We start from the raw sequence: 18,225 nt of genomic DNA on the forward strand, positions 1-18,225 counted from the left end.
TCGAGCCATTGGTAACATTAAGGTAACTCCTATTGTAGAGTACATAAAATTGTGACCAGTAAACACATTTCACACTGAGTAAACTTCATCATCGTCTTCCTATCATCATTATCATTCCTTCATCATCATCATCATCATCTAATGATACTTTAAGACTCATAGATGAAGATGTTCAAAGTAAATCTTAATCTCTCTCTGAGCATCATCTCTGTTTGTTTTAGGTTTCAAAAGTCTTAAGAATGAAAAATGAGCCCTGATTTCAATCACAGTCTCACATTTAACTATTACAATTACAATTAACTTCAGTGTGTTAACTAAATTCATGGGTAAAAACATAAATATAATTGGCACACAAACCATTAATTGTAATTGTTGACATTATATTATTTCATGGATAACATGGATTTACCAGAATTTTTTGTTTCCCAAACCGACATTGGTTCAAAGAGTAACCCAAATACAAAAAAAAATAGATTACAATAAATTGTAATTACTATTATCATGATTATAATGATGATATTTTTTGTTTCTAGTCTAGGATAATAACGGTAATGATAAGGACTATTAAATGTATATAAAAATATAATTTCATCTCTCATTTTGATATAATAACACTAATATAATTAACCAAGTAACTGTATTAGTTTTGATAACTTATTATTAAATATTATAATATCGTAATCATGATTAAAATTACACTTGGTTTAACTTTTACCTTAAAGTTTTACCTGAAAATGAAACATACACTTTGTTGTATTACTTTTCTTGGATGATTTAACATTGAATATTATTTATATATCATCATAATAATAATCATCATCATCTTAATTAACTCATTATGAGTTGATTTCCATAGGATTTTTTTATCCTTCTCTCTCGTTATAACAAAAATGAGCTGTAATTTACCTGAAAAGAGAGAGAGAGAGAGAGAGAGAGAGAGAGAGAGAGAGAGAGAGAGAGAGAGATGAAAACTATTATCATTATGAAGGAGAAGAAAAAATTTCTTTGACTTATTCTTTTCACCTGATGGATTATCATTTACACTACGATTTATCCGATTGAACTTTTTAAATTGTCAACGATTTATCTTGTTTTCTGTCCACTGGCCATTGTCACACTGACCCCGGGAATCCGACAGTTGGTTGATTGTGGAAATAACAAATTCATTGATCGTTAATGTATTGTGTGTGTTTGTATGTGTGTTTATTTGAAGATAGAATTTTTTTTTCCTTCTTCTTAATAAAAACTGACCAATGGACAGTTGGTTGATTGTGAATGAAAATATCAAACCATTGATCCTATTGTATGTTTATATGGCTATTTGAATATCTCAAAGTTTGATAATAAAAAGATTACATTTTGAAATAGCCTTTGGGTCAAACCTTTTTCTGTTTGTTTGTCTCTATTTGTTTGCTGACCATTGGACACCTGTGGTGAAGGCCAATGGTCAGTATCTACCTTGACTCCCTCCCACCTTCAAGCCTACAACATCAACAACAACAACAATCCCCCAATTGTTTGACTTTCAATTATCAAAGCAATACCTTAATTTTTAAATCACTATTATTAAATCAAATTGGTTCATTGGACACATTGTAATCATCGTTGATAATCAAGTAACAACATTATCAATAACTAATCATCATTAAATCAAAATTAAAAAGTTAATTGTAATAATATGTAACAAATTGATACACAATTTACGTGGAATGTTGAAAATAAAGGAAATTGATCATTACGATAATCAAATTTAATTATATACGAAAAAAGTATTTTTTTTTCATTTAAAATGATGAAAAAAACGTCCCAAGGATTATAATTAACAATCAGAATTACATGTTACCCTCAGGCGATTTACTAATTACTAGACAACAACATCAATTTTTTTGGCTTATTATTAATATTATGAATTTTGCTTTTCTCAACCATTAAAAATGATTAAAAACAACAAAAAACACCAAGTTTAAACACCACAGGGGATAATGAAACAATTAACTAATCATTGATCAACATTGACTGTTTAACGTGGTCACGATATTGTTCACACCCTATGAAAGCAATTTGATCACAGCAATTAAGTTAATCAACATGGCAAGAAAGTATTACCAAAAAAGAAGGCAAAAATTAACCAACAATTTTCAATATGATTCATCTGCTAATCAAGTAATTAATTATTGATTATCTTCATAAGGATCATCGGGTAGGATTGATGAGGAAACATTTTCAACATATAATATCAATGAAGATCTTGGTTAATATTAATCATCATTTCCGCGATTCTTGATCATTATTATCCATGAATGTTGATGATAATCAAAAATCTGTTTCATTCTGATGATATTTAATTCATCAAAAAGGAGCAAGAGAAATAAAATTGATAAAATTATTTTCATCATGGAAAATCATTTACAGATCATTTATTATAACCATTATACATAATGTACATTTTTTTATATGTATATTTATATACATATTATACATGAAGAAGAGGAAGATGATGATGATGAGGATGATTGAGGATGAAGAGATGATATCAATGGGTGGATGATGTAATTCTCTCTCTGTGAAGATGGGATGTAAAAGTTATCTATTATTAAGATTAGATTGAAATATGAAACTGAATATTCATCTTGGACACAGAAAAAGCTTCAACATGATGATGATGGTCATCTTCATTTTCATCATCTTGCTGCTTATCCATAGTGATTGTATATCCAGTTTATCATCTTTCATAAGATTTTTATCATCCTTGTTTCTTTTTTCTTCTCCATCTTGTTTTATTTCCAAAATCAATCTCCATGATGATGATAATGAGAATCGACTAATGATGATGATAAGCAATCGATGTTGAAAAAAAAGTAAACTTTTCTTGCTTATCATTTAATATATCGATGAAGATGAGTTGTAAACAAGATGGACTCAGATTAAGAAACAATTTTTAAAGTAAACTATAAATACACACACAAAACTTAAGTATGCATGTAAGAAGATGATGATAATGACGACAAGGATGATGAAAAAAATAACGTTATCAAGTTACAAGTGAAGGTCAATTACTATGAAAAAAAAGTTGTTCATTTAGCTGGGAAATTGGTACTAAATATTTTTTGTCAAGGATTAACGATTTTCCTCATCATCATCATCTTCATCTTTTCATTATCACCAGCATCATCGGCAGCTTTATCTTTTTCCTTCATCTTTCCTCTTCAAGTGAGCCAATCAAATTGACGGACACATCACTTGCTTACAAAATATTTTTCTTCGTGAGCTCAGCAAGAGAGAGAGAGAGAGAGAGAGAGACTCTCAATTTCATCCTCATCATCAATTATTATCAATCGTCATCATCAGCTGTAACATTATTATACACAACATATATAACACATTTATATGTAACAGGATCAGGTTGATCATTAATTTTTGATCATCATCAGTTAGATTTTTTCTTAATTTCTGATTTGTGTCTCTCAATAAGATCTCATTGGATTATTGAGATTATGGATTATCGTTGTTGAGTCGGTCCTGTACCCTGGTATCACAATACATTCAGGTTTAGAATAAGGTCCTTGATCTAGATCATTAGTATTTATTGGATTGTGACTTCTCATGCTGAATATTTTTCGGCTTCCAGTACTTATCGCTCCACTACCAGCCATGGTGCCCATCAAAGTACCACCAAAATGACCACCAGTAAAATTACCTCCGACCATTGGTGATGCAGTGACGATAGATGGATAATGATAATTGTGATGATGAGCACGAGCCTTTGATGATGATAAGCTGTTACCTTTAATTAATCCAGTTAAACGGGCTCTCCAACGGATGCCACATATAATTACCACTCCAGTTACAATTATACACCCAATTACTACACCAATTACAATCGGTGTCAATGATTCAATCTCATAACAACCCATGTCCCCTGGTTCAAGGGTAATTATTTGTTTACCTCTAAGAGGCATAGGATTGACACATGTTAACTCATTTAAGTACGAATTACTTGAATCACTTGAGTGTATCAATGAAGATATTGACGATGATGATGATGATGAAGATGATAATGGAGCAACTCGACGAGCACTTTTACTTGCACTTGCTTCTCTAACAGAATCAATTGTTACAGTTGATGCTGGTAAAGTTACTGATGATTGAGATGATGATGATGCCGTTGGTGAAAGTCTCTTGATAAAAACTTCACTATTATCAATGAACAATTTACGTATCCATTGAACGGAGCAATTACATGTGAAAGGATTGCCACGAACATCAAATAATTTAATACGATTGGCAATAAAGGACAGATGAGGATCAAGAAAGGAAAATGAATTATGAGATAAGATGAGATTCTCAAGGGAAACCAATGGATCAAATAAAGTTGACTCAATATATTTGAGATTAGGATTAGATGATATTTCCAATGATTGCAATGATTCCAGTCCAGTGAAAGCTCCTGATTCAATAATCTGTATAATTATAATGATAAAGGTAATAAAAATAAATAAAAATAAGTAAGTAAAAGACTCAGAAAAAAAGAGACATTGATAAGTAGGAGAAGAAGAAAAAAAAACCACAAAGAAGGAAAAAGAAAATATCGTAGCCTTGGGGCTACTATGGTAATAATAAAATTAAAGGAAAGAAAAGAAAGGGAAGGGCAGCAGCAAACAAGCAACGAAAAAAGGTAAGGAGGAGAGACCGAGAGGGTGGGGAGGATGAGGAAGATACAAAATGATGAATAACTTTCGTAAATGCCAATATTTTAAGGTTACACCGCCACACCATCAACACACTGGAAATAACAACACATCCTATTTGTGAATATGTACAAAACTATGCAAAGTATTACAACTGTGATTACATCAATAATAATATACTATTATCATCGTAATTATTATTGTTATTATTGTAAAAATGATGTTAAATGATATGAATGTCAGAACTCCTGTAGAAGCAACAACAACAACAACAACTAGTTATCAAAATTTTTGCAACCTTAAGACGGATTCTCTATTATCATTATCATTATCGTCCTCATCCTTATCCTTATCCTTATCCTCTCTCATCATTATTACAGAACGTTATAACAATTATTGTCGTAATGATGATCATTATTATTATCATCATCATCTATATCTTTCCATCTATTTTCATTGCTGGAGTGTTTTAAATTGTTATTATTATGATTAAAAGAAGTAGCAATGGAGAGAGAGAGAGAGAGAGAGAGATTACAATCTGATGATGAAAAGATGATAATGATAAGAAACAACGATAATAATAGAGAAAAATTTGCATGTATAAGAAAGTGAAGTAGTTGATGATGATGATGATGATGGAAGGAAATTATTCTTCTCATCATGTTTATCTTCACATTTTTGAACTTCATCTTGACATATAAATTATTATTATATCCGAGAGATGCTTTTAATGAAATGAGAAATCAATTATTCACAAGCATGATGATAGTGATGATGATAAATGTAGAGGAGAGATTAAGGTTTACTATCTGATTTAGCGAAGAAAAAAAATGATTAGATTAATTGTTTAGTTAATTTATCGAGAGTTGAAGCGAGAAAAAAAAACAATGTTTTTACCTGTTTTTCTACCTGAATCTTAGGATAATGTAACTTAAATGATAATGGTGATTAATCCTTTAACTTAATCCATTTTAACCATCATCATCATTATTGTAATCTCATTATTGCAATTAACCAATAAAAACGACAATTAATAATAGATTTTCAACTAATAAAATAATTTCTAATTGAGTATCTAACAACTGTACCTTTGATTAATTTAATATTACTTAACACTCTTAATCGGTTTGTTAATCATTTTAATCCCTTGATTAAGGAGATGGAAAGAATAATCAATAAATTTAAGGTTTAATTTTGTTTTTGTTTCCAAAACTTGATCAAAGTTAATTGCTAAATAATAATTAAATATTAGTTAATTAATAATGAACTCAATTCAATAAGTGAAAAAATTATCTCAACAATCAACTGAAACTTTTAATTGGGTGGAAAAGGTTAATTACAAACAAAAAGCTTCTTGTTAATTGTTATCCAGATTAGCTCAATTATTTCATTAATAACATGAAACCAAATTGGTGATTCATACAAATTGGACAGGTAAAGGATGATGATATCTTGATGGCTGCACCCAAAACAGATGATGACGATGATGATGAAAGTTTGAAAGTCTTCATCAAAGTAATAATTTCAATTGGCAATCAACAGATTCATTTATTCATTAGCCAAACCTTCAAGTCAATTTTTTATGAACTTTTACCTATCATCATCATCAGCAGGAGGAATTCAGTTATCATGATATCTAAAACAGTAGACCAACAAGTTTACACCAACCGCCTCTTCATTAAATGACTTTTGCACAGGTAAACAATAACAGGTAAGAATAAAACTGAAAATCTACCCAAAAAGTAAAAGATTATAACTACTATTGTAGCTACTACAAAACACTAACGATGTAACAAAATAATGGGAAGGTTCAATGGAGACATTGATCATTTTTCACCTTATCTGCCATTTTCTTGATTCTAATTAATTATCTCTATATAAAGAAATAGAAAAAAAAAGTCTATATAAACTAATTGTTGTGAGAAATAATTAGAGATTATTATCACTCAATTTCTGTATTATAGATAAGCTGTAACATGAACAATCAACGTAGTAAATCAGTTGAAAGAAACTTTTCCTTATTCAATAAGTTTAATGGTTAAGTACAAAAACTATCACCATGATATGAAATAAATTGATGAAATGAATGAATTATCATCAATGTAAATTGTGTTTAGTTAAACAATATTATGATAATGTTTATGAATATGTAATAAGTTTATTTATTAAAAATCAGATTGTCAAGTTATCATCATAAAGGGAAAAATATGATATGCAAAGAAAGAACGAGAGAGATGGAGAAAGAGAGGGAGAGGGGGAGAAAGATGATGATATGTTGTTGTGCTGTTGTTATTGAGTTACTTGCAGAAAAAAGTTCTGGTAGTTAGATATAAATATAATACATCTTTTTCTTACTATGAAATCTTTATTCACAGAATTCATTGAATACTCAGGGTGGAAATTTTTTCTTTTTCCTCCATGAGGATCAACTTTCAGATTTGGAATGAAAACTGAACTGAGAATCGGAATTTTTTCTTCTTCTTTCATGTTCATCTCTTTTACTAAGATTTGGCTGAGGATTTCAATTCAGAGGCAGATATACACCAAGATAGTCAACTGAATAAAAAAAAACCTGAATATCAAATTGATCATCAGCATCATGATATAAAACCATCTACTATGAATCTCATCCCAGAATCTCATTAAACTCACAGATAATGATTCTGAATAAAAGTATGTATAAATATAGAGGAGAGAAAATAAATTCCTATTAAATTACCAGTTACTGAAAATTTTCAATTAAATTATCGTTTGGTTAACAATTTATCCTACCATTACAATCAATATATTGTTATCATTATCGTTAAGTCAACAATTTACGAAAACTTTTCCCGGTCCAAAAATTAATTAGACAAAAATTTCTATAACTATTGACAAATGATTTACATCACAATTAGCTAATCACTTTGACATTTCTCGTCTTCGTAGGATATAATTAGATTATCATGATTTGAAAAACGACAATTAAATTTTATAGATAAAATGTTTTAAAAAAAGCACATAAATCTAATTGGGAATCAACTAATTTAATAACTTAACGATGGAACCAGAAAAAAAAGTTCTGTGAATAAAATTGTAACAATTAGATGGTAATGTTATTAAATTGTGAATGTAAAAGTTAAATACATTTCTAATTCAGTTTAAATTGTTCTTTCTCACTATTCTTACATAACCAGAATAATGAATAATATATATTAACAATAAGATGCTAATTTAATTTCAGTTCATCTAACGATGTTAGATGAACAAAATTAATTTGTATCAATAGTTAATAATCAGTGTTTGATGTGTTCAACATAAGAAAATTGTAATAATCTAGTTAATATTATGATAGAGTAGAAAAAATTAATTACATAATCAAAGAGAAAAAGTTAAATCAAGTAAATTAAGATTGCGACCAAACCTAATTGTGGCCTTAGGCTAATTTCAAGTTCATTTTTCTTATCCAACTGCAGTAATACAACAACACACACTCACTCATTCACTTACATACAACTGAAAACATTAGTTATCATTATTACTACTGATTAAAATGATTAAGGATAAAAACAGCTAATCATCAATCCATGACCAGGTAATCATGTTGGAAGACAATTGCTTTGAGGGTTAATTAATATTGATAGAGAAAAGTTAGAAATCAATATCAAAGGTGAGGTTGAGGATTGTTAATGAATTAATTCATGATTGAAAAAAAAAATTCAACTGTGTTGATTGTAAAACAATTAATAATTGATTGAAATAAAAATGGTGATGATGATTACCTATCAATGTTTTATCATCATCAACAGTAATTAATAATCAATTGTAAATCTAAATGCATAAATTAAGCAACACGAAAGTTGCAATATAATGTTACCATATTGTTAATTGCAATATTAGTAAGATTAATTGTTACATATATAAAAGTAACTGTAAAACAATAGCAATTAATTAATAAGGTTTCTGATAAGCTTACCTACAATCTAGAAAGTGTTTCAATCAAGAACAACAGTTTTTTTTAATACATAAATGAGACTAATTATGTTACCGGTATTATAATTATTGCATATATTGATTTAAATTATCAAGAGCATGTTATCCGGTGATCCATATATATTCACCTTTACTCAACCCTAACACCAGGTATTAGATGTAGTATATTGTGATTGATAACTCATTCAACTGATATTATATATATATAAGAGTATATGTGTGTGAGTGTTGATTGCGTGATATAATATAATCAATATTTTAACAGAAAACTTAATAAGTGTAATGTTTTGTATTATAACAATCACTCAATCAAAATTATCTAACCGAGAAAATCAAGCAACCAGATTATTAATATCTCATATATATTAAATGATATGAATGAGAATGAAAAATATTCAGAGAGATATATCAACTCAGATTCTCATGCATATACATATTTTCATGGTATTAACACATTCTGACTGGTAGAGATAGTCAAATATGTTTATCTCATATTTTTCTTGTTTATTTCATTATTGCAAATTTGATTAAGGCCAATGGATTGACAATAGGATAGATTAACAATGGAAATGATGAAGAGGATTGAATTATTATCATTATCTTTTGCTTGAGATTATTTAGATACAGTTACTATTATGAAAATAGAGTAAAAGGAAACGGGAAATAGGATAAAATTGACAATGAATATGTCTCAGATTCTGAAAGAGATATTCTTCAATGAATCAGAGTCATTCACGACAATTAAATTGATTCCAGAAGTGGGTAATCCATTTTTGAACAGAAAAAAAAGGTTAGGATTTTATATCTTTTTTACTACATTGTGATTTTTTTTGTATCATGAAAAAAAAACTCAATCAATTCAAGTGTGAAAATAAAAAACTAGGAAAAGGATTAAAGTAACATTGTCAATTGATGAAAACAATCAAATTAAATCTATGGAATTGTTATCATCATAATCATCATTATGATTATATCATTATTGTTATTACCATGACAACATATGAAATACTCTTATCAATCTAATCCTTTTTAAAGTGTGTGTTTATACCAAAAAACAAAAGAAAAGTTGAAAATTTAATCCGATTCAGTGATTAAATTACTTCTAATAGTATAGATATGTTTGAGAAGAGATTAAGGATTCATATATACGATAACATTTGGAAGAGAGTAACATGATAATAAAAATTTAATTGTTATGCTTAAAAACTGATTTTCGTGAAGTATATGGTTAACATAGAGCGAGGAACTTTTCAATTATGAGTATTAATAATGATGATGATAACAATTAGAGTTAATCAGTGTTTCTCAGTTTTTTTTGGTAGAATACAACATTTTACTAACAATGGTAATGTTGAAAGTTTTTTTTTTCATGGTAACTAGTAAATCATTTATATACACAATGTTTATATCATTATCATCTTAAAATAACAATGATAACTAGATACTTATCATGGTAATACTAATAATGTAATAATTGTGATCATATTGCAAACTAAATTGTGATTCATATTTTATAATGATGATAATCACATGAAATATGTTCAGATGATATATTAACCATTTCTTTATTTTAATAGATTTTCATGTAATTCATTGTGAAAAGGGAAAAAAGAGATTATTTTTTCTACTTATTCAGAAGATAATATTGAGAAAAGTTTGTGAATATAACATGAAACTTAGATGAACCAAATTCAGTTTACATGTAACAGTATCAGAACTATATACATATATGTATATTCAATTCAGAGATTCATTATACTCTTTAACATCATTATCATTATCATCATTCCCATTATCATTACCATACTCATCATCCTGATGAATGAAATGCATCTTCTTCTTACTGAATTTACGATAAAAGAAGAACCAGAAAACTGGACATTACTGGTAAGAATAAGATACTAAGTATCCAGAGTAAAAAAGAAAGATAGAAAAGAGAGTAAAAGTATATTGAATAGTCAGCAGAATAAGAGACAAGTCCCTGCTATCCTTTTGTTATCCTCATCTTCTTTCTTTCTCTTCGCATTTTCTGTCTCACTGTTATTCAGTTGTTCACAACAACAACAACAACAACAAATAAGTTTAATGGTTAAAAGAAGACTAAGATGAAGAAATGAATAAAATCTACGAAGAAAGGAAAATAATCAACGTTGATTGTTGGTGATATTTAATGGAAGATGAGGGATGAGCGATAGTGAGTGAGAGAGGGAAAGAGTATAAAGGAGGGAGACGACAGTTATTTCAAGTGATGACAATGCAAACAATGGATCTACAATTAAAGGAATTGCAATTGGAAGTTATAACAGAATAAGAAGATAGAAATAAAAGTGAATGATTTGATAAATAGAAGATGAAGAACAAGAAGATGATGGCGATAGAGTAAAAGGAAAAAAAAGGAGGGAAAAGTGAGAAAAAAAGGATGAGGAGAAAAATAATAACAACAACTTACATTAAGATGAGGACATCGACTTATATCAAGGCTTTTGAGACTGGTTAAAGTGGTAAATGATGTTGAGTTGATTGTTGTAAAAGGATTTCCTCCAATCTGAAGAACCTCAAGTTTATCTAAATCTGTGAAAATTTCCTTTGGCACTTGCTATTTATCCCGAGATTACACACAGATAAAAGGTGTTAATGTTATAACAATCAACGAATAGGATGATGGATGCGAAAAAAATCAAGGTAATCAAACAATTAGTAAATTATCAAATTTCAAAATAAACCCATCAACTTGAAAAGAAAGGGTTATTAGAGATGAGATGTCCACAAAGAGATTAGCACAGATATAAGGATTAACCTTACCTGAAAATTATTGTTATGGATCCTTAAAGTGGTCAGTTTAGGCAAACCATTGAAAGATCCTGATTCAATGGAGCTAATTGAACAACCGTTAAGAGTTAATTCTTGAAGATTATTCCAAAATCTTAAATTATTTGAAATTGTAGGTGTAACTGTTGATGAGATTGAATCCATTCCACTGAAAAAGGGTGAATTTAATTTTGTTATAATTGTTAAATTGTTTCCACTTAGATGTAAGCTGATTAAATTGGGTAGATAACGTGGTGAAAGTGCATCAAGTAGAGATTTGTGATTAGTGGTTGTTAATGATGTTGCATTTGATGTTATTGTTGTCGTTGATGATAATGGTGATGTTGTTGTTGTTGATAATGTACTAATCAACTGTTCATGTGTTAAGCTTAATGAATTACCGGTTAAATAAAGTGTCCTCAAATTATTTAAACCAATAAAAACTCGTGGTCCTAAATAATTTAACCGGTTTGAATTGAGATTAAGTTGTTTCAGATTAGTGAGTCCCTTGAAGACGGAATCATTTAAATTGGACAATAAGTTATCATTAAGGTAAAGATCTTGCAATCCGGAAAGACCATTGAAGGTGAAATTGGTTAATGAATTGAGTCGATTACCATCTAAGTGTAGTTTCTATGGATAAATAGAAAAAGGTGAAAAGAGAATAGAATAAAAATCAAATGTTGAAAAATAAAAGAAATAAAATAATAGCTAAATTGAAGAGAAAAGGAAAAAAAATGAATAAATAGAAATAAATTTATGAATAAAAATGTTCGAATAAGAAGAATAAAAAAAAAGAGAATAAAAATTCTGTAAAAAGAAAAATCGTAATGATGATTTATCGTAAATGGAACACTTTTCTCTCTCCTCTTCTTCATGATGATCATCATCATATATCCACTTTTCTAATATCATCAACATGATATTACACTTTTTCTATGTTTGCTTTTTGATTGCTACTGTTCAGTGAATTTTTGTCAGTTAAACTTCAAAATTTTCTTCTCTTCTCTCCTGATGATTGGTGGGTATTTATATGAATGTAATTGTAAACAAACGGATAAAATTCATAGAAAAATGAGTGAGACAAAATAACTACTATATAATAGATCAACATTGATGGACAGATTAAGTCATCCAAGTCAAAGGAGGGATGAGGATGAGGATGATAAAGGGAGAGGGTGATGGCGGTGGTAATGGTGGCGGCAAAGAAGAGGGAGGAGGTAAAAGAGTTTGAATTTTCCAAAGAAGATGAAGATAAAAGGTTAAATGAGAGGATGTGTATTAACTGTTGATGAGAATCTTTTTTTTTCATCTTCTTCTTCTCTTCTACTTTGAATGTTACTCTTTTTTCTCTCTCTCTCTCTCTCTCTTCTTTTAGCTAATCAGTTAAAACATGTCACCAATGAGAGAGGAAAAGGTTAGAATACAACATTTTAAAGATTAGCATCATCAGACTTTTTGACTCATGTTACATGGAAGAGAATTTTAATAAGCAGGTTATAATCATTCTATCTGAAGGCAACTGGAATTATCTGACAAAATGAGACGTTAATCAAAATAAATTGATAAATTTTATGTTAAGTGTAAGAGAGAAGAGAAAATTTTCTTGACTCTAATAAGCGTATTGGAGAAGAGAAAAAGAAAAATAAAGCGAAATCAGATCCATTGGAAAGAAGAATAAAGCTCAACCGATCGTAGAGCATCAACAATTCTTGAAAATTAGATATATAATTATTTCTGATGAGTATAATTAAACGAAATTAAGGGCTAGGGTTGTCAATAATCAGGAGATAATTAGGTAAATATTTTTTTTTCCTTCTATTGTTTTGTCAAGTTTTTGTTCTCTTTAGAACATTTGGAAAGATGATAATTATAGAGACACTGACACTAAGGAATACAGAAGATGATGATGGTAAAAACAAAAACAATAGAGAAAGACAATGACAAAGATGGAAAAATGAGTCAAAGAGCAAAAAAAGTCACACAAATCAACGGGTAAACAGCTAATTGGGATGATTGTTGTTTATGATGATGATGATGAGGTTCATTAGCTTACCTTTAATTTGGTTAAACCTCTGAAGGAATTGTCTTCAAGTGTATCCAATTTGTTATTGGAAAGATCAAGAAATTCAATATTCCGATAAACACTAAATGAATCAGTTGACAATTTGACTATTGCATTAAAGTTGAGATGAATTTTTCTTAAATTTGGATTTAAAGTAATTGGTACAATTGTAAGAGTTGCATTGGAACAAATGGCTTCCAATTTATTATCATCACAGTGACAATTTGATGGACAGAAAGCATTAACCATTAACGGTGATAAAAAATTAATCCTTGAGAAATAAGATTTAGTAGTAGTTACATCACTTGTAACACTAATTATTAAACAGTTGAAAGGTTGATGGAAAAGGTTGATTAAATCTTGTAGAACAAGAAGAAACATAAAGGAAGACACAAATCGAATAAAAGAAAACATTGTGTATATTATATTTTCTCTTTGTTTTCCTATCCAAAAATCGAATTTTATTTTTATTCTTTTCTCTTTGGAAAAAAAGGAAAAGGTGTTCAAACCAAAACGCAAATTTCAACGTACATTTAACACTAGTAGATTTCGAGTTTTCATTTCCATTACTGATGGATTGTTGTTGATTTAACTGAAAGAATAAGAAATATATAAAAAAGAAAACACGAGAGAAAGAAAAACAAGTTAACAGACGAAAGGACGAAGTGTGTTGGTTGTGACCTAGGAGAGGTCAAGGCGACGAATTAAGCGTCTACTCTTAGCGTTACGCTTAGAGTTAGAGTTGGATTAGTGTTTGGTTTATGGTTGTTGATGACCAAATGAGATGTTAAGTGATGTTACGATGAGTTTGGATATGGGTTGATTTAGATCAGTAGTTCTAATCCCAGGTTGCGGCCTCTCGTGTTTGACTTTACATCTAATTCAGGTTTTCCTTTATTATGCTAATTAGAATATTTTCAGAGCTTTTCCTCGAGTTCAACAATGGATTTTGATCTGATATCTTTTCCTTGAGTTTATTATTTAGTTCGTTACTGGAGAAACTCGTGTACCATCTTGTCATCAGCTTCATTAGCCATGAGGGGATTCTCTTGATATCATTGTTGCTGAATACCCATTTAAGGTAGAAGTTCGCATTTTGTTCAAACTCTTCTTGTTCAAGTTTATTCAGTAGCACATCCAAGGCCCACTTCAGGTCCTTTCTCATTATCATCGGCTTTATGTTAATTGGTTCCATATTTTCCATTTGACATGGTGTTCCAATCAGCGTATTGTAGATGATCGTTTTTCTGCATTTAATCCTCTTTATCTTACCTTCAGGGATGTTGTAGAAGATGATCTTTGGTATCACGTTCTCCTCCGCACAGATCATTTCAATTACCATTTGCGTTGTAGTTTCCTTGCCGTTCTTCAACCACGAGCTAAAGTGTACATGTTTTCCGTTTTTCCTATCGATATGGCAGACTGCGTCTTCGATTCTCATGACTGAGTGACGAAAAGGAATTTCAGTAGCAACTCTGATCGGCTCAACATAATAGCTATTGATCATCATTCTGTCTTCTAATCCTTTTAACATCTTCATAGCTTCGATACCACCACTGTCAATCAGATTTGTTATTTGTTGTTTGATGTAATTCGTTGTCGGGTTATTCAGTCTTAGGGCTACTGTCCACCATCTATCGGTTCTCAGTGGGAAAAGGGTGGTTGCAGTTACTTCGCGGCCGAGTGCCAGTGTCTTTTTTATGATTTCTTGTATTGTCCCTTTGTTAATCAGGAAGTGTTGCGGTCCAAGACAATCGAGGCTTTGCAATTTGCTCGTTATTATCTTATTTACAACCTCTATTCTTGCGTTTGATAAGAATATCCTTTCCATGTTGGACAAGTTGTTGGTTTTTATAAGCTCCTTTAAGATTCTATTGTCGGGTCTCGTCGCTAAGTAGCCAATTATTTTCTTCTTACCAACATATTGGCAGTATTTTAATAGATGCGCTTTAGTTATGGTCATTGTTTTCTTCGTGTTCAACCTTAGGTTAATCCTTGCTAATTCACTGGTTAGGGATCGCTCAAAGAACTCACTCGAATTATTCGACAGTACAAAGATATCATCCGCATACGACATAATCATATGACCTTGTCTCTTAAGTTCACTCAGAACGTCATTCATTCCAATTGAGAAGAGTGCAGGGCCGAGGCAGGTACCTTGAGGGGTTCCTTCATCATCTGGCATGAGCGTAACTTGGTTATTTCTTATGATCTTGGTAAAGCGATTCGTCAGGAAGCTTTCAATCAACATAAAGTTTTGTCGGCTTGATAGTGGTTTAATCAGTTCCAGTATTCTTTTACGAGATATTTCATCAAATGCTTTTGATACATCGAATATGTGTAGATACTGTTTGTTGTTGATTTCTTTCATTATCTTGATCCAGAGTGATAGGCGGTTCTTTCTTTTGCGGTACGCAAATTGTATGTCATCATCAATTAGTTCCAACAATATTGGTTCGATTCTGTTTAGTAGCAGTCTATCTATCATTTTCATCAGGAAACTCTGCGTGCGGACTATTCGCTCACCACCATCGGGTTTAGGGATAACAGTTCCTCCACTTATCTTGAGGGCCATCGGTAGCTCTCCACATTTGAATATTTTTTCAATCAACCTTATAATCAAGTCAATGTTTTTCTTTTTAAAACTCCTCCACTCATTGATCGTAAAGTCATCTGCCCATCCAGAAGATGAAGTTGGGTTATGTTTTCTGATCCATCTAATTTCGGTTTCACTTATACCATGATAAAAGAGTTCGTGTTGTGAGTAGTTATCATTGTGAGCAACATAATAAAATTTTCTCTTGAAAAGTTCTTCTCTATTAAATGTTCCATAGGGTCTGCTCAGCGAATTGTATAGTTGCCAGAACGATTTAGAGTCATTAATATTTTGTAGATTTGACAATGCGAAAAGATTATCCATGTTCTCATGATTATCAGCATTATTTATTCTGGTGTCATCATTATCAATTCCAAGTCTCGATTTTTTCTTCATTAGTTTTTGTTTTTTGTTGTTGTATGTCGTCAAAGGTATCTGTTTTGCGATTTTGGGTTGAGAGAAGATTAGGTTAATTGTGTCGGTAATAGATAGTTGTCTTACTAATAGCCGTTTGAATATCTTCTTTTGCCTCGGAGCTATTTTCATTCTTGTTTCTTTAGTTAATATTATCGCATGAATTGATTTGTGATCAGAAAGTGTTTTTTCATCCATTAATACGACATCCAAGGGTATAAACAAGAAGTTACAGAGTAAACAGTCAATCATTGACGACGATGTATCAGCAATTCTCGTGGGTGTATTGCGTGGAATTATTGGACGAAAGTTACTGTGTAACAGTCTAAGTTCTAATGCAGAGATCGCAGATTTTTTCTCTATGGTATTGGGTCGAGGGTCTCTGGGCTCGTCACACCACGATCTAAGCTCTTCATTGAAGTCCCCACCAATGATTACTGGTTCATCCTTAACTTGATCTAGTACTTCCGTTATCTTCACAAGTGATTCGTGGGTGAGTGGTCTGTTGTAGATCGCTATGATCCAGAACTGGCTTCCATGGGTTTCGATCAGACTCACAAGGACACCATAGTTGATGGCAATACTTTTGATCACCTTTATCTCCTTGCTTGTAATCATCGCAACGTCATCAGAATAGTTGATGTTAGTTACCTTACTAGTATCATATTGTATCATTTTCGGGGTACACTCACTCAATAGTCCAATGCAGGTTTCTTGTCCTTCGATCCATTTGTTGCACTTCCTAAATGTGTTTACTCTCTTATTAATATTCAAACACATGAGATTTAATCTGACCATTTTTTGTTTTAATTTCCTTTTCGATGATAGTACAATAAGATAGAACAAAGATTAGAGGGAATAGGTAGATAAGGGAGAGAGGCAGGAGATGAATTCAGGAGTAGGATACAGATAAGAAAGGGGTTCGAGTAGGGTAAGATAAACGAGGTCTAGTAGAAAGATGTACGAGGATAAGGAGGCAATTGCTGGAGATTGAAAATTGGTAAGGTTGGCAGATGTTGGTATCATTGGTTTGATGGTCCACAGATCCAAAGCCATCACTCTTGTTACCACCCTGGATTTGGAGCAGAGGCTAAGATTCTTATAACTGTGAAGCGACCACGAGTCTTGTTTATATATGACTGCATTAATTTGCGAAGAACAGGACAAGTGAAATAGTTAGCTGGATGATCACAGCGGCGGCCAGAGAGCACACAGTTGTTACAGCAAGGTGGTCGTTGACACAAGAGGCCTTGTCCATGGTAATCTTGAGAGCAGACAGAACAGGCTGGTTGTTCAACACAATGATGGTCATCAAGTGCCGGTCTCGCGACAAATTTGTGGCATCTTAGGCATTGTACAAAGCCAATGTCATCAAAAACCAATGCTTGTTGTCCGTCTGAGAAGTTGAAGCGCCAGTGGTTATCAATGATGGTGTTGCGTTGGTTGCAATCAAACGTAAATACATTCAGTCCACCATAGCGTTCCCATTCATGTCCATTGTATATAACTCTGATGTTCAGTTGTTCAGTAATCGCAGTTGAGACTTCTTCTTCAGATCGTGTTTCACCCGAGTAAACTACCATGAAGCATGGGTTTTTTACCACTTGAGTGATCGCGACATCTTCACAGCCATTCAGTCTAGTTATCATTGATATTAGGGTAAGGCTTTTTTCCCTCACAAT

The 18,225-nt window shown here is 31.1% G+C and overlaps 1 protein-coding gene across 1 annotated transcript; it reads right to left on the bottom strand.

Moving 5' to 3' along the window:
• Positions 1-2,370: 2,370 nt before the first annotated feature.
• Positions 2,371-14,283, bottom strand: LOC128391540 (insulin-like growth factor-binding protein complex acid labile subunit). The gene is made up of 4 exons (XM_053351476.1): positions 13,525-14,283; positions 11,463-12,101; positions 11,110-11,256; positions 2,371-4,460 (listed from the first exon to the last, which is right to left on the bottom strand). Exons 1-4 carry the CDS (start codon positions 13,945-13,947, stop codon positions 3,465-3,467), a joined length of 2,205 nt encoding a protein of 734 aa, XP_053207451.1. The 5' UTR covers positions 13,948-14,283; the 3' UTR covers positions 2,371-3,464.
• Positions 14,284-18,225: the final 3,942 nt, after the last annotated feature.

This window comes from Panonychus citri, unplaced genomic scaffold (genome assembly GCF_014898815.1).
Source record: "Panonychus citri isolate SS breed McGregor unplaced genomic scaffold, ASM1489881v1 Contig00001, whole genome shotgun sequence".
Lineage (NCBI taxonomy): Eukaryota > Metazoa > Arthropoda > Arachnida > Trombidiformes > Tetranychidae > Panonychus > Panonychus citri.